Raw genomic sequence first — 21,587 nt, 5'->3', positions numbered from 1 at the left:
TGACTGGCAAGGGGACTGGGGCTCAGCCCGCCGCTGTGCTGGGGGGGGGTGGGGACAGGGGCTCAGAACCCAGCACTCGACGTGGCAAAACGGGTGCCAGCAAGGATCCAGACGAGAGGACGGACGGTGGGGGCACGGTGGGGTCCGAGGTTGACCAGGCTGGCTTAACAGGGGACATGGTGTCCCCCAGTGGTGCTGTGGGTGCGTACACCTCTCCGTTCTCCTTCGGGGGGGGCGGTGCAGTGATGAGGGCAGAGCCAGGGGTCGGGAAGCTGCTTCTCCCAAGTCAGGCTTTTGGTCACAGTTTCGTCTCCTCAGAGCTCAGGGTAACCGACCTCCTGCGCTTTGATCCTGTCTAGACCTGGGGTAAGAGCAAACCCGGCACACCTAGAGGAGCGGATGAGAGCCAAGACACGCGAGAGTGGAACAGGTGTGCAGGTCCTGCCAGCCGAGCCTGTGCTTTAAGTAACAGGCCTCCCGGGGACCCCTGACCCAACACCTGGCCATACCCGTGTACCTCCAGGAACATGTGGACATAAAAATTCATGAACTTGAATCTGGTCCAATCTCTAATTTTACAGATGAAATTAAAACCAAGAAATAAGATAAGCTGTAAAAAAAAAAAAATACCCCGTTAACTTTAAAATGAGCTTTAATTTGTCTTCCGTAAGTGCATTTATCCTTGTAAACAGAGCATGTTAAGAGATTTCAGGGGAGAGCAGACTATTGCTGGTATGTTGGTTTTAATTCACAAAAGAAAAAAACTACAACGCCAATGGCTTGGACTGACAGCAGCTTGGGGTGGGGGTAGCGAAGATGGGGGGGCAGAAAGAGAAAGAAAGGCTCCCGGGTGACGCCCCTCCGACCTGGTTACCTGGTCCCAGTTGCACAGTCTCCACAGGAGGGCAGAGCTGTCACAACAGAACCAGGTGACGGCAGTTAAAACCAACTCAACTGCTCTGCGCTCAGTCTGGCACCTGTGCCCCGGCCCAGGCCAAGCGCGGCTTCACGCTCCCAGCCCGCCCGGCCAGGGTCTGCCACTGGAAATCAAAGTCGGAATCACTTCATGACACTACAGATCTGGAAAAATAAAAATCTCAGCTAGAAAGGATGTCCGATTTGGAGACAAAGGGAGGGAAGAGGCGTGGGGGGGCGCTGGGGTGGGGGGCAAGAGGCAGATGCCCCAAGCACAGGTGGACCACGTGTGGTTGCGTGTTCGGGGTCACCTGTGGCCCATGTGGTGTCCCCTCGGTGCTCAGACAGGGAATGCCAAGGGGCCCAGTGACCACGCCCGAGGCCTCGCTGGACTACAGACCAGCACCTGGCTGTGAACAGGAAGGGCCGCCCCATGCTTCTTTCCTCAGGATTTCCGTAATTTGTGCTTCCCTTTGGTTTGGTTTGACAGTTGCGAAGAAGGGGGGGGCGGGAGAAAGGGAATGGTTTTTGTCACTTGTCCAAAACTGACAGAAGAGGAGAAAGTAGGCGTCCGATGTGCTAGGTGGACGCTTCGTGGGCCCGGCATGCGTCGCCTCGCTCAGGGTGTGGGGCCTGGAACTCCCGGAACCCTCGCTGGCCTCTGGGGGCCTGGCTTCTGTGGTGGGGCTGGGAACCGGCTTTCCGGGGGGGCTGTAGTTGTGCTGCCGCGAGACGAGGATCACAGGCCTGGAGGTGGAGGCCCGCCGTGGTGGCTGACGCTCACGGTCGTACCTCAACTCCGTCTTTCTCTCTGATTACGCGACGAGAGGGCCCGTTCAGCAGACATCGAGGGAAAAATAGCAAATTCTTAACTTATTCTGTCTCCAAAGTTGAAAAAGATCAGACAGTTACTAAAATAAACAATTTCTCAATTGTGTCTGGTGGCCATGGGCCCAGGGGCCGCGGCACGGCAGGGAGTGTTGGAGGGGGAGGGCCCCGGCTGAGTGAGGGCCTCACTCAGGACAGGCACAGTCAGCTCGGCTGAGCGAGGCTCAGAGTAAGGCAGTGCTCCTCACAGAAGAACACATCGGAAAAAGCTGCTCCTCTTCTGCTGGTCTGGTGTGATTTTGACTCCCTGGTTGCTCCCTTGGGGACTGTTGCCTTCCTGAAATGGCAAAAGGTTTTCTGAGGTCATGGCTGAGCATCAGCTCTCCGGCTCTTAACCAGCCAGCCAACCAGCCAACCAACCAACCAGCCACCCATCTGCCAGTCCATCCACCCCTCCGTCCCCTCCCATTTGTCAAACTCTGTCACTTTTCAACCAGCCAATCATCTAACTGTCCCTTCCCACTGACCACTCGCTTTTCTCAGACCCACACATCTGCTACCTACCTCTCCTTTCCAAGCAACCATTCTTCCAGTCCCTTACTGGCCTGCCCATCCCCTGCTCCCATTCATCCCTTCAACACATTTCCCATTTGCTCACTGCCCCCCGCCCCCCGCCCCAACGTCCTTCCTTTCAATCCATCTACCCACATGCTGAGTCCCTCGCAGTGAGGCAGCCCAGGGGCGGCAGAAAGACTGCCCTCTGGGATTGGGGGGCAGGGAGAGGGGAGATGGGTTCAAGGTCACTATGCCACTCACTCCTGGCTGGTCTCCATGTCCCTGTGTCATGGCTCTGACTTGCCCACCTTCTGCCCCACAGCTGGTATTACAGGCCCTACGCTCTAATCTTGTCCACTCGATCCATACTGAAACCCACCCATACACCCCCATTCTCAGGGGGAGTACCCTAAATCCCTCACCCAGCATCTGAACCCTCTGCCTGTGATCCAGAAGAACCTATTTTCTCCCATTCCACCCTGTTTGCATGGCTTGGTCCCCTTTTCTTTGACTAATTCCTTCTCATCTTTCTGCTCTTAAGTAAAACCTGAATTTATTCAAGTAGCCATCGAGGCCTATGCTGTGCTAGATTCTTGTGTGGGCACCGGGCATGCAGCAGTGGGCAAATGGTCCAGCCTTGGGGAGCTCGCATTGTATAGGGCAGACAAATCATAAGGGTCAACAAAAAAGCCGTGATTTCCCACAGCAGTGAGTAATGAGCGACAGGACAGGTAGAGGGTGGAGAAGCGTTTTGATGGTGGTGTCTGAACAGAGGCCTCGTGAAGTGAGGCCAGGGACAGTCCAGGGGCACAATTGTGGTCAGTGGAGTAACTACCCCCAGTATGTCCATGCCCTCGTCCCTGGAACTTGTGCAAAAGGAAATCTGACAAGGCAGGAGGGACTCTGCACATGTGACTGAGCTGAGAGCACAGCCGGGATCCCCTGGGGGCAGGGGGCGTTGAACCCTGAGAGCAGAGCAAATTCCCAGCTGCGGTGGACAGAATGGGGACGGAGGAAGCAGCATCAGAGAGATGCTGAGTGGCTCGCTCGGAAGATGCAGGAAGGGCTCACAAGACAAGGAATGGCCTCCAGGAGCCGGACGAGGCGAGTTCTCCCCTGGGGCCTCCAGGGATGAGGGCACCCCTGCCGACACCTTGGTCTCAGTCTGAGATCTGTTTCTGACTTGTGACCTCCAGAACTTTTACACACGTGCATTTTGGATGCTGCTGAGTGTTACGGGAATTTGCTATGGGGGTCCCAGGATGCTGGCGCAAGAGGGGAGCGCCCCAGGTGGAGGGCAAAGTCCAAAGGAACGTGAGGGGTTCAAGCCTGTGTGGCTGCAGCAGACGACAAGGAAGCGGCACAGTGAGAAGGCGGAGGGTGGCAGCGGCCTGGGCAGTGCGGAGTTTGCTCTCAGTGCAGCGAAGAGTGCTGGGCTGCGCAGAGCAGGAGAGGCCCAGAGGTCTGCCAGCAGGGTGGTTGGGGAAGAGCCTGGATTTCTATGATGCTCTCAAGAGAGAAGACAGGGATGGGCAGAGCTGGCTGCATCACTGATGTGACAAAAAGGAACTTGCAGCTCGGAGATAAACAGGTTCTGGAGAGCTAACGCACTGCATAGTGATTACAGTCAACAGTACTCTGTTGGCTCTATTGCACCGTGTTATAAAGTTCAGAGTTGCTAAGAGACTCGATCTTAATTGTTCTCAACACAAAGAAGGAATGATAATTATGGGAACCCAAACTTGTGCGCTGTTACATGTCAATTACATTTCAATTAAAAAGAAAAGGCAGAGCGGAAGTGGTCTGGGGCTGTGACTCTGAATATAAACAAACGTGTTAGGAAATGAGTAGGAATTTAACCGTCTGTGATTTGCAATCCAGTTCAGAAAGAGGAAACGCAAGGACAACGGCTGCACACCATCTTCATACAGCACATCCGGAGGCCACCTACAGGCCGCGGAAAGCAGAGCGTCACCACACGCTTAGTGTAACTGCCAGGGCGGAAGCGTCAAGAGAGATCATCAAGAATCACAATTTTACGTCACACTGAAGAGGAAAGAAAGGATAGGGAAACGACAAGCTGTTGCTGGTCAGTGTATCTGTGCACACGGATGGCTTCTTATTTCGGCCAAGGGGCTGCTCCTAATCAATCCTGTTCTTTATGATTCCATTCACGGCTGCTGAGAATTACGGAGGCACATCTTAAATCAGATGTGAACTACCTGAGCGGTGTTTTGTGTCATGTGACCTCATCTGTGACCAGATGTGACTCAAGTGACAGACGGCTTTATGCTCTCATATCCGATGACGAAAGGTGGGAAAGGGCCAGGAAAGAGGGGCCAAAGAGGGGCTGGAGACTCTGGGGCAACACTCTCAGCAGCCTTTAGGTGCTCAACACGCCCGAAGTACAGCCAACTGTGTAGACACGACCAAAGGCGGCACTAAAAATACTAGTGCTTGGGACTATGAAGCAAGAAAGCCAGAAAACAAACAAAAGGGTGGATGGGGAGGAATCCAGGCAGGACCCCTCCGAGGCCCCAGGGCCCTGGGACACACTGAAGCTCACAGAGCTGTCCCAAACTATAGCATTGGAGATAGACTCGAGATGGAGAGCCGGTGGCTGTCAGACACAGTCCTCCTGGCAGACTCATCCCGGGGCGGGCTGTGGTTCTGAGCCTGCATGCGGCTTTTCGGCAGGAGGCTCTCCTTATGCATGCGATCTCCCAGGCAGCATGGAAGGGGCTGTGTATTTCCTGCCAGCCTGTGTGCTCAGCAGGCAGCACTGGGCATGGAGCAGCTCCGAGCCATATAGGAAGGATGGAACAAAGCAGTGCCTCTGGGTGCGAGGGCCCAAACCTCTCCCTCTACCCCTCGCCCCTTTTCCAAAGATGCCCTGCTGGGTCTGGCTGGGCCCCGACAAGCAGGATCTGCCCTGGGGATGCATCACAGCACTGAAGCCAAGGATGGCTGGTTCCAACAGGGACCGGAGCAAAGATTCAAGAAGGACATACACTTGGGGTGTCTGCATGGCTCAGTGGGTTATGCCTCTGCCTTCGGCTCAGGTCATGATCTCAGGGTCCTGGGATCGAGCCCCACATCAGGCTCTCTGCTCAGCAGGGAGCCTGCTTCTTCCTCTCTCTCTGCCTGCCTCTCTGCCCCCTTGTGATCTCTGTCAAATAAATAAACTCTTCAAAAAAAAGAAAAAAGGATATACACTCACCAATTTTTTGTCCATTTTTGCTTTGATGTCTCTGGCGAGAGTGAAAAACGCCTGTGGAATAAGCATGTCATTAGTGCCCCTGGAGCAGGAGACAGAGAGGGGCTTATCAGTTCTAGGCCATACCCCCACCCCCGTGTAGAAGTGGTGGGACCGTGGGGTGGGCGGGGGGGCAGCATTAGGGCAGCTCCCCGGGTGTAGGTGTCCCCTGCCCAGCCCCATCTCCTGCTGCTACTGGGCTACTCCTGCCAACCTGGACCACTACCTCCCCTGGGCCAATGACCCGGGATGGGGGGACAGCATGACTGGGCAGAAAGGACACTCAGGTTCAAAGGGGTGAGTGACTTGTCTGAAGGCACACAGTGCCTAACTGACAGAGCTAGAAGGATCCATGAGGACGACCTAGCTTTCCATCCCCGACTCCTGTGTTCTGTCCAGTTTCGCCCCTGCTTCTGATGGTCAGGGGCAGAGAGAAAGACAAACCATTCTCAGCCCAATAAGCTTCATTTCCCTGCCAGCAGGGAGGCCTGGAAAGGCCGGTACTGGGTGAAAGGTTTCTCCCCTCCATGCTTGACAAAGGCTCAACCCAGGCTCTCTTGGGGGCCACATGATGTGGGAAGTTCTATTATAGAGGGTGACCTGGGGTGCTGAGGAAACCCAAAGGGGGAGGGGCCTACAGGCCTGAGGGACAAGAGGCTTCCCCGGGGAAGGCTCACTTGGGCAGGGCTCTGAGGGAGAAGGGGGTACAAAGAGGGTGCCACACAGCTGGCGTGGCAAGGAGGGTGCAGGGCTGGTCAGGGAGGGCCTCTGTGCCAGGTGTACAGGGCTGAGCTCAGCAGTGACAGGGGAGACCCACTGTAGGAAGATCACTGGGGTGGTGGGACAGAGGTGGGCAGGTTAGCTGCGAGGCCTGCATGCCCATGGAGAAGAAAGGGTGGTGTGGGCCAAAGCTTAGCCAGGGTGCCCTGCTCCATCTGGGCTGTGACCAGGGCCTGTCTGAGGGTGGCATGGCCAAGAGCACAAACTTGGAGCCAGGCCTGGGCACCAGTCAGCTAGGTCTGTCCGAGGCTCAGTTTCTCCATCTGCAAAACTGTGCCTGCTGCCCAGGGCTGCCCAAGAGCCACTGAGGTAATGTCCTGGGTGGCCAGCTGGGGCCCACACCTGCTGATGTCCAACACAGCAGCGGTTCCCCCAAAGGTCCTGGCACATGGCACTGTCCGAAAAGTGCCTCCAGGCCAGCCGGCTGATAAAGCAGCCCAGAGCCTGAGGTCAGAGCCTCCCCAAAGGGTGCAGCCTGTTCCTCAGCCTGGAGGGGTTTGTGCCGTGGGCCTGGGACTCACATTCTCCACATTGATGTTGGCCTTCGCACTGGTCTCCATGAACTTGATTCCGTAGTCCAGGGCCAGCTGTGAGGAAGGGAGACACACATGTCCACCTCAGCCACCAGGCACCCCTGAACCCCACAAACCACCAAGTGGGGAGCAAGGAAGCTGCGGGGGGGCTCTCAGGCCATGGACATGACCTCCTGGGCTGCTCCCTCAAGCCCCCCGTGGACAGTAGGTGGTGAATGGGGGAATGTCTCTGGCAGGAAGATGGAGGGGCCCGGCTCAAACCACAGCTCTGTCCTCTGCTCCCTGTGGTCGCAGCAGGTTCCCACCAGATGCCGTCTGGGGGCACACAGTGCACACCCCAGGAGCCCTCGCCCTTGCAGTCTTTAGACAGAACCCCAGCCAGGGGAGTGTGCTTTCCCCCCTCTCTTCCCAAGGAAAGCACCCCACCGGCGCAACCAACGTGTCCCGCTTTGCCTGGCGAAGTCCTGAGTCCTAGACCCTGAGTCTTACACAAGCCAGGATGGCAGGTCAGTGTATGCTCAGAAAGACTGTGAAGGAGTCGCCCCCACTCCATCAGTGAGCAACTGGGGACCCTTTGGGCCAGAACAGGTCTCCATGCAGAGAACCCTAAAACCCCGAGGTCCCTCTGCCGTGAGGCACCAGGTCCAAGCTGGCTGCCGTGCCCACCTTTTCTCCCCGTTCCTTGGAAACTTGTCTCTTGTCGTTCACATCACACTTGTTCCCGAGTATCATCTTTTCGACATCTGCAGAAGCATGCTGGGGTGGAGGGGCAGACAGGGAGGGTGAGAGGTCAGAGGGGGCCACAGGCCGACACGCAGTCTGTCCTGAAATCAGGGTGGTGGGCCAAGACTGCTAGCCACCCTTGTACCGGCGACAAGCTGAAGCTCAGAAAGCCTGAGTGGCCTGTCCCATGTCACACAGCCAATACAAGGGCAGAGTCCAGGTTCGACTAGTACTCTGACCAAGCACACGCCTACTGGTTCCTGAGGACAGCTTCTCTATGGGCCATGTCGTCACCCAGGTTCCGAGGCCGCTCCTGGCAGGGCCCGGCCTATGGGAGGCCACCATTTCCCTCTGCTTGCCTCCCTCCCTCTGGCTCCTCCGCCGGAGGCCCCAGCCGCTGTCCTGGGACCTTCTGTCCCACTCCAGCTCTCTCTGTTTAGGCTCTGAAGTGGGCAACACCTGTTTGGGGTGCCCCCCCCAACCTCAGCCAGCCCTGGGTGCTTCCCTATCCCCTGGTGCTCTGACAACTGCCCTCTCTACCCCCCACGCCGTGTCTGAACAGGACTCTTCCTCCAATTTTCCCGAGGCCCCAGTGGAGGAGTCAGTGCTTCCTGAGGGACTAGGGTATGGAAAAGGGCCTTTGTGTAGTTCAGGTCTGGTCTTGGTGAGACATGCTGCCCCGCTCCCTGCCCAACTTCCTGTTAACCGCAAGGCCCCCTCTTGGCTGGAACAGTGAATTTCCACAAAGACCAGTGGGAGCTGTTCCTTGTCCTCTGCCAGGGCCCAGCCTCCAGCCAGCCAGTGCGGGGCTGTCAGGAAGGCGGCCTGGTGCCACTGCTCATGGACGCCAGTGGTGACGGGACCTTTGGTTGTGGCTTTATGGATGGGTTAAGTCCTCTGGCTGCACCTTTGACCCAAAGCCCCACCTGATGAGTCATCAAGAGCCATAAGTGCCATAAGACAGCCGGAAGGCGAGGACACCAGCTTTGGGACTGGGAGGTGGGGCTAGCTGCCTTCTTTTCCCTCCTTGGTTCCAGGTCTTCCCTTCAGGCCAGCTGTAGTCAAAGAACTGCTGGCCTGAACACAGGTAGCTCAGACCAGTTCACACCATTCTCTGCTGGAACTCAGTACAAACTGAAATGCCTTCCGACCACCTCTACCCAACACAAGGGTCATGCCTATTCTAGAACCTTCCTTTTCTAATTAGCACCAAATGTTCATGGTGATCAAGAGCTTGGATATCTCTTCTCTCATGACTGAGACACTGCCCAGATCCAACAGCCCCGCTGGGGAAATGGGCTCTTGAGGCCTCCCCGTGATGAGGCCAGGCCCATGTGTGGTCTCCAGGGTCAGCTGGCTGGCTTCTAGTCCCCATCCCGGGTATTCTCCTAGCTACAGGGCTCTTGGCAAGTGACTTCTAGGGATCTCAGTGATCTAATCCATGACCAGGAAGCTCTGGGGTGGGGACTGAGAAGAGACATGTATGAAGTTCCTATGCCACGGGAGAGGTTATGAGCCTTACCTCCTCAATGTTCCGAATCCAGTTCCGGATGTTGTCAAAGGACTTCTCGTTGGTGATGTCATAGACCAGCATGATGCCCTGAGCGGAGGGAGACAGACACGCGAGCTGGATAAGCTGCGAGCTTCAGGGAAGGCCCCCAGCAACGTGGGGGCGCTGGGACTGTCCCAACAGGACACCCCTCCCACTAACTGCCTCTACTCCACCCCTGGGTCCCACACCCCCTTCTGCTGGACTGCAGCACCAGCTCCTCCCCAGTCTCCCAGGCTCTCGTCCTTTCTACTGAGCCACTGAGGGGGACCCTTCACCCTACAGACCAGCTCCCACCACCCCAGGGCCAGAGGGTAAGTCTGGCCCACACCCGGCAGCCCGTGACGTGTTGCGGACCTCCCAGCCTCACGTCCCACAGCGCCCTGCCCCGCACGCTGTGCTCCATGGGCCCAGCGCCCACTGGGCTCCCCTTCACTCCCCTCCTCTGCTGTGCTCAGCCTCCCCCACCCTCTCCCTGCCACCCTCCCTCCCGGCCTGAGTCACCTCTGGGCACTCCAGGATGACCTCTCGTCTGACACCTACTGCAGTAGGGTCTCCCTGAAGCCCCAGGTCCTGGTCACATGGGTGCCACCACCCCCACTATACAGACGAGGACCTTGAGGTGGGGGATGGCTAGGCCCGTCTCCTGTCCCATTTGAGAGTAAAGGGCACAACTGAGGCCTGAACCCCTGGATGGCCTGATGCTGACACCCTTCTGCGTTCTGGTGACTCCACTTAAGTGGGGGGCCAGCTTGGAGCAAGGGACTGGGCAGCACTGAGGCCCCTGAGGTTCCATAACCAATGCGTGAGCACCCACGGGACAGTCCAGGGGTCCCCACGATCTTGTTGCCATCACCGAGCAGGGCAAATATCCTTGTTTGATACAAGGGAAACTGAGGCACACAGAAGAGACCTTTAAGACTGAAGCCCAGGCAAGGCTAACTCTGAAGAAGCTGATCACACCAGCCCTTGTCAGGAACCTCCCTGGGCCCTCCTCGGGACCAAGCAATGCTGAGGGCCACCTCTGCGGCCCAATGGGGTCAGCTGTCCTGACCCAGCCTGGCTTACTCTATTCCCTCAGGCTACCCCACCAAGGGCACAGCCCTGCACCCGTGACCTCTGGCGCTGGCTAAGAAGTCTCTGAAGCTGTCTGAGTCTGCAGAGTAAGATCAAGGGCTGTCGGTGCTGGGCTGGGAAGTGGGGACCATGGGGAGGACGTGTGACAAAACCTCAAAGGTGTGAGAGCGCCTCCGCAATCCTAAATCCCAGCCATGAACCTGAGAGGACGCACTGCAGACTTGTAGCCTGCCACAACCATGGCCATGGCCGGACCCCTCAAAAATGCCTCCTAGGGGCCTTTTCTCAGGGCTCTCTTGGAGAAACTGAACAGAAGCCACCTGTGGGATAACTCGGTGGAGGTTTCAGCAGCCGCGCTGTCCACCACACGCCAGCCGAGGCCAGCGTGAATAGAAGACGCCGGTGTGCAGACTCCGTAAGTCAAGCATCACTTGCCCAGCAGCTGCCCTCTGGCCATCAGGGGCAAGGAATGCCATGGGGTCCTGAGGCCTTTCCACTCTTTATCCAAGGACTGGCCCACCTGGTGGACCAGGACTCTGGCAGCCCCCAGCAATTGATACCACAGGCTCAAGATTCCAAGGTCCCAGATATTCACCAACTAAGGGGTATAAGCAGTGGGTAGAGCTCTATCAGGAAAGAGAAGTTCCTAGAAAACACAAAATTCCCAGAAACTCTCCTTGAAGCTCTAAATGACCATCTTCCCAGCCCTCGTTGTGCACAGCTCCCCGTATCGGGTTGTAAGTTCATGATGGGACAACAGACATCCAGTGCTGCCAAATTTGGGCCCCCACAGTTTAATACTATGCAGGGAGAAGCTGGCTTCCATGGTGGCTATGTCCTCCGACTGTCCCGTGAGGTCACCCCTGGCCACACGTGACTCTGGAGTAGTTAAAATGCAGCTGGTGCTCCTGAGGGGCTGGATTTCTTACTTTAATCAATTTAAACTCAAAGAGCCAAAAGTGGTTGCTGGCTTCCATATGGGTTCGCACAGATTTAGGACTGCAAACCACAAACCTTGGGGTTGGACAGGGCCACACAAATGGTTCAGCCCAGTGCCACCTGGGGCTGGCTGAGGATGTGGGCAGTGGAGACAGCCAATCAGTACTGGCCTGGCCATCTACCCTCCACGTGAACTTAAGCCGTGCTGAGCCTCAGGTACCCTGTTTATAAAATGGAGATAACCATAGCACCCATGCTCAGGGGCTAATGGCCAAGACCTGGGCCCAGTAGCTGGCCCAGGAAGGGGCTCAGTGAATGGAGCAATGGGGTGGGGGTGGCTCTTGCAGGCCAGACAGGGATGGAACCCACCTGGGGCCACACAGCAGAAGCTCCCCCAGGGCCAGGCCCCAGATCCCCAAGACCCCTCTCCCACCACAGCACAGCAAGGTGAGAGGAAAATAAGTAAATACATTTTAATGAGGAGTGCTAAGGTTGCAACCCACATGACTGAGTTTCTATTATGTTTCAGAAGCTGCGTGGGGTATTATAAATACTTAATGCTGCCACTCATTTCGGCAGTCCACCAGCACTTCCCAGGCACAGTCCTAGGCACAGGGCAAGCGGCAGTGACCAAGACGGAGCTTATGGTCTGACGGCGGAAGCAGGCATTTATGCCGCTGTAGGATGGGGTATACACTGGGAAGGGTGGGGTGTGGTAGGAGCTGGAAAGGGGCAGCTGGCCATCCATCCTCACAGCTGCCCGGAACACAGTTCTGTTCTCTGCTCCACTTTCCAAGTCAGGAGATGGAGCTCAGATGGTGACCTGGGGCTCTGAGCCAGGCTGCAGACCTCTGGCTCCCTCTCCCTCGGGCCCCCAAGCGCTCGGCTCTGTACATGCCTCATACATGCACAACCTGCTCAAGGCCCCCGAGGGCAGGAACTCAGCCCATTCCAGGTCCTTCTCTATTTCTACCTCAGGCCTGGCCTCGAGAAGGTGCTCAACAGAAGTACTGGAGGGATGTGGAGCAAGTCTTCCTATCACAGCACCCGCCTCTGGCCCAGGTGACAAACCTAACGGCCAACAGCCCAGAGCAAGTCAGGTCCTGGATAATCTTCAAGTCTTTGGGCGCAGATTCCACAGAGACTACGTGGGCCACGTGAACACTCCTAAGTGTTGGGGCATGCCATCTCCAATTTCACTGACCTCACCTGGAAGAACCGGCTTCCTGGGTCTTCCCTCATCCCTGAAGAATTAGGTTTCCTTAAACCCTGCATTGTCTCTAAAGCAAAAGGGGATGTACGTGGGGGCAGGGCACACTGTCTTCTCCTGAAACTAACCTGGGACCGAGGACCCCTAAGACGCCTGCGCGTGGGCTCCCCAGAAACGTCCAGGCTTTGGTATTCAAGATGGTGATGTTCATTTTGACCAAGGAAAAAAAAAAAAACAAAAAACAAAGAAAAGGAAGCAAAAACCAATCCATACCATTGCGCCCCTGTAGTAGGCTGTTGTGATCGTCCGAAACCGTTCCTGACCAGCTGTGTCCCTAAGGGAGAAGAAGGGATACGGGTGACGGCGAACACCAATAACCATTACAGTGGCAGCAGGGGACATTTTCCCAGGACGGACACCCCGCTTTCTCACGAGTCACTTCCTAATTCACCGACCTGCCGTGGGCAGCACCTCCATTCTCCCTATTCCCTCAGAGAACGAAACGGTGACCCAAGAGGTGTCCCGCTGGGTGTAAAGTCAGGTCCCATGCCCCCCGTGACTCCTCTGGTTCCTGGGGCTTCTCCCCAGAGCTTCTGGGTCACCAAAGAGGCAAGTCAGATATTATCTGTGAAAGTCCAGGGCCACAAGGGTCTGGAGAGGCTTGGCTACACGGCAGGAGGGCTGGGCTGGGCAACCTCAGGGGGGCCCAGAAGCACTTCTGCACTTGCTGTTTTGGTGGAGGCCAGGGAGAAAGCCCTCCGTCATTGGGGCAGAGGTGACACCAGGCTGAGACACGCTATGCCCAGCCCCGCTCCTGGCATGGGAGGTATTCAGTGCTCCGGATAAAGGGGACTTTATGGATTGGTGGCAGAGCCAGGGCAAGACCCAAGTCTTTTGTCTCTGGACCCGCACCCGCTTCCTCCCCTGCCGAGGGCTCTCTGTCTGGACCGCACAGAAGCGCCTCACTTGGGCCTCTGTTCACTTTCTGATGCCAACAGCAGGTGACATCCGTGGTTATGGGCAGTCATTTTATTTCCAACCGTGGCCCTCGTCCAAAAAAGTTACGAAAGTCATTAACCCTGAGGAGACTGCTAAGAGCAGAAAACGGAAGAGAGGGGAAGAGGAAAGCGAAACTCCTGTCTCAGTGTCACTCTGGACTTCGGGCACGGAGGCTGCTGGGAGCCACGTGTGGCAGGTGGAGGCACTTCTGGAGGCAGCCGGAAACTGCTCGATTCCCAACAGACAAGGGTTAGGCCTCATCCAGATTTGGGACTCTGGAGTCTGATCGAGTCCGAGGCGAACGCCACGGAAGCCGAGGGGCCAGACTTGGCAAGCAGGGCAATGCCCGCGCTCTGACGCCGGGTGAGGGAGACAGGCTGCAGGGAAGATAGCTCTGCGGCCCAGCACAGGGCACCCCCTCCCACCACAGGGGCTAGCTGGGGCCGGGAGACTGCACCACCCTCTAAAACAGGACTTCTCCCTAACTCTGCTCAGGGCATATACTTCCCTGTCAGTGACGTGGCTAGTGGGAGGGAACTCCCCTCCACCTGACTGGCTAAGCTCAGCCTTCCTGGCGCCACGGGCTACATAGACCACAGTCAGCGTCAGTCACAGGGACTCACTATGCTTCTAATTTAAAAATCGTGAGAAATCGGCCCCGGGTCAGTGGAATGGCCTTGGGTCTCACCATTGGGCCCGGGCCTCAGTCTATTTTTGGTTCGGGGGTTTCGGGTCTGTGTGTTAGAGAAGTAAGGCCTGGGCTGCCCCAGGACAGAAAAGAGGAAATGATGTCTGGCCTCCTTCAGTGACCTGATAGGCTCAAAGAGGAAACGCTGGGCTGGGGAATTTCACTGCTCTGCAGCCTTCACCGCTGCCTGGGCACAGAGAGCACTCTCCAAGTTTAATGGAAGTAGGCCACCGAGAAGCCCAGAACCAGCTGTGCCCACATCCGAATGCTGAGCTAACCAGGACTGGCAGCTCTGTCTCCAGAAGGTGCTGACACAGACTCCAGGGCCCAGTAACCAGCAGAGCACAGTCCCCGAGGTTTCTGAAGAAAAGCCTGATTTGTACGGCAGGGCACAAAGAGATGGAGGCCATGGTCACGGAGACGGGGAAAGAGGTACCAGGGTTTCTGGCTCAAAGTCCTCAGGGGCGAAGGTGGCAACAACGCTTACCATATCTGTAGCTTAATTCTCTTGCCATCGAGTTCTATGGTCCTAATTTTAAAGTCAATTCCTAAAAGAAAAGAAAAAAAAAGGCACATCACCGTCAGCCCATTTCCCAAGCTGCCTCCGAGGCGGGCACTGCCAGGCTGGGTGGGGAACAGCATCCACGGCTTCGGCAGCACCTGTCGGGCACCGGGCACGTGGGATCTCGAAATCTCCCACAACAGATCGGGAGGCACCTGGAGAACTTTCTCCTTTCATGGATGGGGAGGCTGCGGTTCAGAGCTGGCAGGCAAACCCAGATACTTCAGGTGCCAAAGCCTTGTTCTATCCCCTCTCTCCACCGGGCCGCCTCTGGGGGTGAGCCTCTATAGGACGCTTTGCTGGCCAGGGCCCCATGCTTCCGGCCACCCAGCACCAGGCCCTTCAGGCACACAGGGCACGGAGCCCCATGACACCCCAAGATATTGCTCCCATGGCCTCCAGGCCTCTAGCCTTCCCACCTGCTGTTACTTCTCTGTCGGCGGTCCCCACCCCACCCACCTGTCAGCCCACCAAACTCTCTCTCTTAGGCCATGCTGGAAGGTCACCTTCCAAGAAGCTTTTCTGCCCCTGCCCCTCTCGTCCCCTTTCCCCAAGACCAGGGTGACCCGTCAGCCTCTTCAGCTATTCTCCAGGCTCCTACCCCTCGGTCACCTCCCAGGGTTTCTAAACCACATTCAACCATGTCACAAAGATAACCTCTGCTCCAAACCTTCTAGGGTGTCTGCCAATTGATGAATGAACAAAATGGGGTCCATCCACACTACTACTGAGTCATGAAAAGGAACAAAGCCCCAACACACGCTGCAACATGGATGAACCTTGAGAGCACCACGCTGAGAGCAAGAAGCCAGACAGGAAAGGTCACAGAGCGTAGGACCCCATTCGTATGAACTCTCCAGAACAGGCAAATCCAGACAAACACGAGATCAGCGGTTGCCAGAGGTTGCAGAGGGAATGGGAGATTCAGGGGGTTGACTTCTTTTTGGGGGCTTTTTGTCATAACAAAAATGTTCTAGAATTGGATGCGGTGATGGCTCTACAACTCTGTGACTATACTAAAAGCCCCTGACTTGTATGTTTTAAATGGATGAACTCTACAGTTCACGAATTCTATCTCAATAAAACTGTTTAAAAAAAAGCCAAAACAGTTTCCACTGGCTTCCCACTACCACCGTGGCCCCAGAAAAAAGTGAGAAGGGCGGCATGGGAACTGGTTCTGCCCAGCCTGGTCACCTCTCGGCACCTGTGGCTCACGTGACTGTTTCCTAAATATCCCAAGATCCAGCCTGGGGGCTCTCTGTTTGCTTTCTGTTCTTGCAAGGTTGTTTCCTTCCAGTTATCTGCCTCACCTCCTCACCTCTCCCCACCCCCCGGCCATTCACTCAGGTCTCTGTTCAAGTCACCTCCTCTGGGAAGCCTTCCTGACCAGCCTCGCTCTCTCCTCCCAATCTTTTTCCTTCTTCATGCACTTATCCCTGACAGTGCTTGTTTATTTGCTCCATGAACCTGGGAATAAACCTGCCCATGTGAAGGGCCTGCACGGAGGGCAAACAGCCCAGATCTCTGCTCGTGAAGCCATGAGGCTGAAGCCTGGCTTGACCCCTCAGAACCGATGACCGGGATGCTAATTCCATCCCTGCCCACCTCAGGAAGTGTCCAGGGGGCCACAGGGAATGTCAGCCTGCACATGAAGTGTGCCCACAAGAACATAAGCTCCAGGAGGGCACGGGCTCAGATGTCTCACTCATGGCAGTGTCTCCAGTAACTCAGCATGGCAGAGGCCAACTACGTATTTGCTAGAAGCTGATCACCCAGTCCTGCACACACACCTTGACTACAGGCCTTGCTGCATTTCTGTTTCCCTCTGATTCATCCAAGTCATCTCTGCGGCCCTGGCAGCCCTGATGGCACTAGGAGGTGTTGGGGAAAGTCGGCAGGGCAACAGAACTAAGAGCAACGGGGTCTGTGTGGTGCTGCATGGTTTACGATGCACTCTGATGCTACACCATCTGTCTCCCTAAAGGAATGAGTGAATGGGGCCCTGAGGAGGCGGTGGAAGCTGAGCCAGGCAGCAAAGAACCAATTCCAGGAGCCACGGGGCCAAGTTCACACCACAAATGATCGATGGAGCTGATGAGAATAGGCTTCGGCAAAATGAAACATGAGCAGGAAACAAACAGCCACTTAATCCCTGATCTATAAAGAAAACCCAGACGTACACTTAGTGCCAACAGAGAATCACCTTTATGCATTCAGTTGTAGTTCAGGACTAAGAGGCCAGTGATGCTCCTTCCTAAAACACCCTCCACCTCCTGTCACAGATGCACAGGGACATAGAAAATAAACACTGTTTCACTGGCAAAGTCCAACAGCATTACTCTGTCCTCTCCTCTTCCTGGGTTTCATTAACACACCAAATTTAATTAGGAAGTGTAAACTTTACAAGGCTAAGAATTATAAGGCCATTACTTCAAGGTCAGGATGAATGAAATTTTCTTAGAAGACAGAGGCCTGCAGAAAAACTACAAATGTAATGAGAATACCATGGTGGGGGAGAGAGATTCTGGGTTCAAGGGCCACCTCTACCTTCCCAGGGACCTTGCCCAAGTCATGTCTTTGTCTGGAAGTGAAGGCCAGTCTCCTCAGAGCCTTTAAGTGCTAGACTGGGTTTTCTGGCCAAGAATTAGGAACCAAACAAAAAAGTCTAATCCCTGAACTAATATCACTAGTGCTTGTGCTGAATGGGAAGTTTCTGATGCTGGGAAACAGATCTGGGTTGAGAGCGAGCCACAGCCTGCCAGGAGTTAACATCACTTCCTGATTGGTGAAGACGCAAGGGTTATCCCAAAGTTTGACCTTAGGGTGGCAAAGGGGGAGGAATCAGAAATATCTGTGTCCAAGGATGGGATGCTGCCACTGCAGGGAGCCATCTTGCTTCCTCCAGGTAGCCTCTGGCCATGATGACAACCCCGTATCCACTGTACATTTCGGATCTTCGACCAACGAGGGCACTGGTCAAGGCAGCCAGTGTTATTCCTAACCGGAAGAAACAGGGCTCAGAGAGACTAAGTGCTTATTCAAGGGCAAACAGCAGCTGGAAAGCAGGCATGGCCATTTTCAGTCCAATTCTCTCTACTCTGCATCTGGCATACAACTGTAAAGTGCAGCCCCTAGAGGAGGGCAAGGTTGGAAAAAGCAGATCATCATGGAGTTCAGGGAGATAGGTGAGTGGGTTCAAGTTACACAGGGGTAAAGCAAAATCTGGTCCCTAGGTCTTCCCCATTCAGAATCAACTCCTGGGCTGGAACAAGACTGCAGAGCTCACAGGCCACTCTGCTTGATCGGTGTTATTTTCAGGTCAAACGTTTTCACACAGGCAATGGCCGTTTTTGTGGCACGGGGAGAAGTGAGCTCCACTTTTGTGGGTATCAGCACTGAGAAGCAACAAGCCAATTCTGTTCAACCACAATGTGGGCTGGCTCTGTGGGAAAGGCTGTTCTGCAGTGACAACCGGTGTCCTGGGCCTCAAGATAGGGAAGTCAGGGCTGTCTGTGGCAGCGGCTGATTTTGGTTTCTCACTGAAGTTTTTATCTGGCATCTCCTTGGGGATGACAGGTCCTTGGGCAGGCAGCTGTCACCCTCAAGTGATGGAAAGTCCAGCAGAGAAAGCCTCCAGACTCCTCACCATTCCTTCTAGAGGAAAATCACCCGTGGAGGAAACAGGTTCAGGGAGAGGGGCTTAACCCCTCAACATGCCAGAGAAAAAGAGCAGGAGAGGTCTGGTTTAAAACAAGTTCTGGTTCGTAGATGGACCAGCGATGCTTGCCCTGGGGGCAAGCGCTCACATCTCTCTGGGATGGTCCAGCCTTGAGTTTTGGAGTTAGACCCACATGGATTCAAATTCTATCTTTGCCACCTGCAGTCTGTGACCTTGGGTGAGTCTCATCCCTCCCTGGACCTTAAATTCCTCATCTGTGACACGGACTAATAAGAGCACTTAACACTGAAGACTGGAGAGTGTGATAATGCACATAAAGCGGCTAGCACACAGTAAATGCTTAATAAGGTCAGATGTCATAGGCCTCTTCCTATGGCCTACTTCCCAGGCCCGTTTCACTTCTGTAAGGTGGGAACTCCAAAAGAACAGCTTCGAGGGCTGCTGCGTGGACAGAACGAGATGACCCGCGCCCGAACCCCAGCCCAAGGCACATACTACCTGAGGAGCAAGCTGAAGGCTGGAGCCTCAGTCTCCCTATCTGCAAAATGGGCACTTGGTTCCCTCCCCCCCAGAGCCCGGGAACCCCCGAAAGGCGGTGGAGGCGGCTGTTCCCCCCTCCGGTCCCCTCGACCCTCTCAGATCCCTGGATCCGTCCGGCCCAGCCGCTCCCTCAGCCCCAGCCCTTCAGGGGCGCGCCCGGCCCGGGCCTCCGGCGTCCCCGGCCGCTCCCCGGCCCCGCTACCTATGGTGGAGATGAAAGTTGAGTTGAAGGCGTCCTCGGAGAAGCGGAACAGGACACAGGTCTTCCCCACCCCCGAGTCCCCGATCAGCAGCAGCTTGAACAGGTAATCGTAGGTCTTCGCCATATTACACTCTCTCCCCGACGGGAAGTGCGGCCAGCGCCTCGCCACTGGCCGCTAGCCCCGTCCATCAGCGCCGAGCCCGCCCTCTATTGGCTCCCGGCCCGCCGCGCGTCACCGCGGCCCTCGCCCGCTCCCGCGCCCCGCCCGTCGCGGGGAGACCTGGGGAAGGGGCGAGCAAGGAACGGTGCCGGAAGCGGCCCGAGCGCGCCGCTCATTGGTCGGCGCTCGGGACAGGGCGGACTCCAATTGGCCCGCAGTGTAGAGTCGAGGGGCTTCAAAAGAAGACCAGCAGGAGGCGTGGCATCCCGGGTCCCCGCCTTCTTCCCCCGACACAGAGGCGGCCCCGCCCCCCGGTGGGAGGGGGAGAGCGGGGAGCGTCGCCAACGGCTCCGCGTGCCCGCAATTTGGGGGCGGGGCCTGGGGCGCGTGCGTACGCGGGAGAGAGAGAGAGAGAGAGAGAGAGACCGTTAGGCGCCAGTAGAGGGCGCACGCGCGGCGGGCTCTCCGGCTCCCGCCCTCACGGCCTGCGCAGCCTCCGTAGGCGCCGGGGAGAACGCGGGAACGGGCTGCGAAGGTGGCCTTGGTGTGTGGAGGCGGCTGCGTCAGGCCAGGGGCAACGGAAGAGGAAAGGGGAGAGGGGGCGCCCGCCATAGTCGAAGCAAGGCCCCCTCAAGACGTCCTCCGGAGTCTCAGCAATGGCCAGGGGACTACTTAGGGTTACCCAGGCCTCCGCCACCTGAGCGGCTTCACCGCCACTCGCTGGGCTGAGGCTTGGGGACTCCTTGCGCTGCGCCCTCGGACCTAATTAGAGATTGCCCAGACCACTGTCTGCCTGCAGCTTTACCCCGGACCCTCGGCTGCCCCAACCCAGTCGGCCGCGGAGGGAGCTAGGGTCGTGAGGATCCTAGGTGATGGTTCCGATCATTGTTCTTTGTCTGCTGGCTTTGTCCGCTCTTACAAAAATACAGAAAGTAGTCAGTCCCTACCCTGACCTACTGGGGTCGGTATTGCGTTTCCTGCCTTTTTATGGTGAGCAACCCGAGGCCAGAGCTTCAGTGATTTTCCCAGTCTCCAGGATGGAAAGTTGGGTCCGAGGTCGGACGCGCAGGCTTCGGAGGCCGGAGATCACCAGCGTTTCCTGCGGGTCCGAGGTGGGCCACGCCGCCGGCAGGGCGTCGGAGAAGCATCTAGACTGGTAGCCCTGGCCACCCCTCCTCCGTCTCTCCGTCTGCGCGCATCTGGCTCCGTTGGGGAGAGTTTAAGGCGGAGACGCGCCCGCGTCGTCTTCGGTGCCACTGGCCCCCTTTCTGGGACACTCCACATTCTACTGTTTCTTCTGTCGCCTACGCCTCCAGGGCCTGCTTCTCAGATTGCATTGCAGACTTTCGGGGTCTCCGCGTGTCCTTTAGGAGTTCCCCGTGGTCCCAGGTCTGCTCGCACTCTGGGGGAGCTAATTCACTCCTGTGACTGCTAGTGTATCCGCGCACAGGTGATTCCTTAAGGAAACCCATAGCCCGGCCACCCTTGTGTCCAGCCCATTTCTGCATCTGGCAGATGTACTTCGACCTGTCCGCAACTGAACGCGGCAACTTCGACTCAAACTAGCCTGGCCCGAGTTATCTTATGAGTGAAACCGAAGCCATCCTCGACATTGCTCTTTCATCCCCACGTATCTTGGTGGTTGAACTGTGTCCTCTCCACTGGTCTTCCTGACTATTCTGTTCTCTAATCTAGATTTTACCCTGCAGTGTGCTCATTCTAAAACCCCCAGTACCCATCCAGGGTCTGTCAGGATCAGGCCTCACAATCTGGCCCTAAGCTCACGCTGAGTTGCACATCATGGGACTGGGAACTCCCGGAGATCTGAGATCAGTTTACCAAAGATCCAACACTTGTTAGGTGTGGAGGCATGGGATTGACTGTAACAGTATCCTGAGATTGGATTACAGCCCAAGGTGGTGGGCCAGAGGGACAGAACGAGCTTCAGTCCAGGGAGGGCCCTTAGAGAAGGAATTGCAGTCATTGATAGTCCCTGCATCTACCATCTAAACAAGCTCACAGCATCAGCTAATTGTTGAATTAATATGAAGAAAATGTTTTTAATTGTACTTGGTGACAAAAATTGTTTGCATACGACATTAATGTTTTAAGGCTTTCGTTTCTCTTTTTGATTCCCTACCCCACTTCCCCAAGATCAGATCTTGAGGCAGCTATCAGAGCAATTCAGGTAGTGAAACTGCAGTCATCTTTCTTCTTTAAGATACCTGCCAGCTGGTCAGCTGTTTTAAGATTACTTCCTCCTGATCACTTCTTTTCATTCCATGGCAAGCACTACCTGGGATTAATGGAAACATCCTCTTAACTGGCCTTACTGCCTCTAGTCTACTCCCACTCTAGTCCCTCCTGAAAATGACTAAGTGGATCATCCTAA

At 56.0% G+C, this 21,587-nt stretch overlaps 1 protein-coding gene across 2 annotated transcripts; it reads right to left on the bottom strand.

The window, feature by feature from the left end:
• Positions 1-634: 634 nt before the first annotated feature.
• Positions 635-19,294, bottom strand: RAB8A (RAB8A, member RAS oncogene family). Of its 2 annotated transcripts, XM_032314480.1 has the most exons (9): positions 19,036-19,145; positions 16,818-16,887; positions 14,540-14,600; positions 12,639-12,699; positions 9,113-9,190; positions 7,534-7,623; positions 6,856-6,921; positions 5,519-5,569; positions 635-2,080 (listed from the first exon to the last, which is right to left on the bottom strand). In XM_032314480.1, exons 2-9 carry the CDS (start codon positions 16,825-16,827, stop codon positions 1,988-1,990), a joined length of 510 nt encoding a protein of 169 aa, XP_032170371.1. In that variant the 5' UTR covers positions 16,828-16,887; positions 19,036-19,145; the 3' UTR covers positions 635-1,987. The 2 variants fall into 2 exon arrangements, with proteins under 2 accessions (XP_032170371.1, XP_032170363.1); XM_032314472.1 differs by lacking the exon at positions 16,818-16,887 and having other exon boundaries at positions 19,036-19,294.
• Positions 19,295-21,587: the final 2,293 nt, after the last annotated feature.

The sequence above is a fragment of the Mustela erminea genome, chromosome 1, assembly GCF_009829155.1.
Source record: "Mustela erminea isolate mMusErm1 chromosome 1, mMusErm1.Pri, whole genome shotgun sequence".
In the NCBI taxonomy this organism is placed as follows: Eukaryota; Metazoa; Chordata; class Mammalia; order Carnivora; family Mustelidae; genus Mustela; species Mustela erminea.
This window is presented reverse-complemented; position numbering and strand designations above follow the sequence as displayed.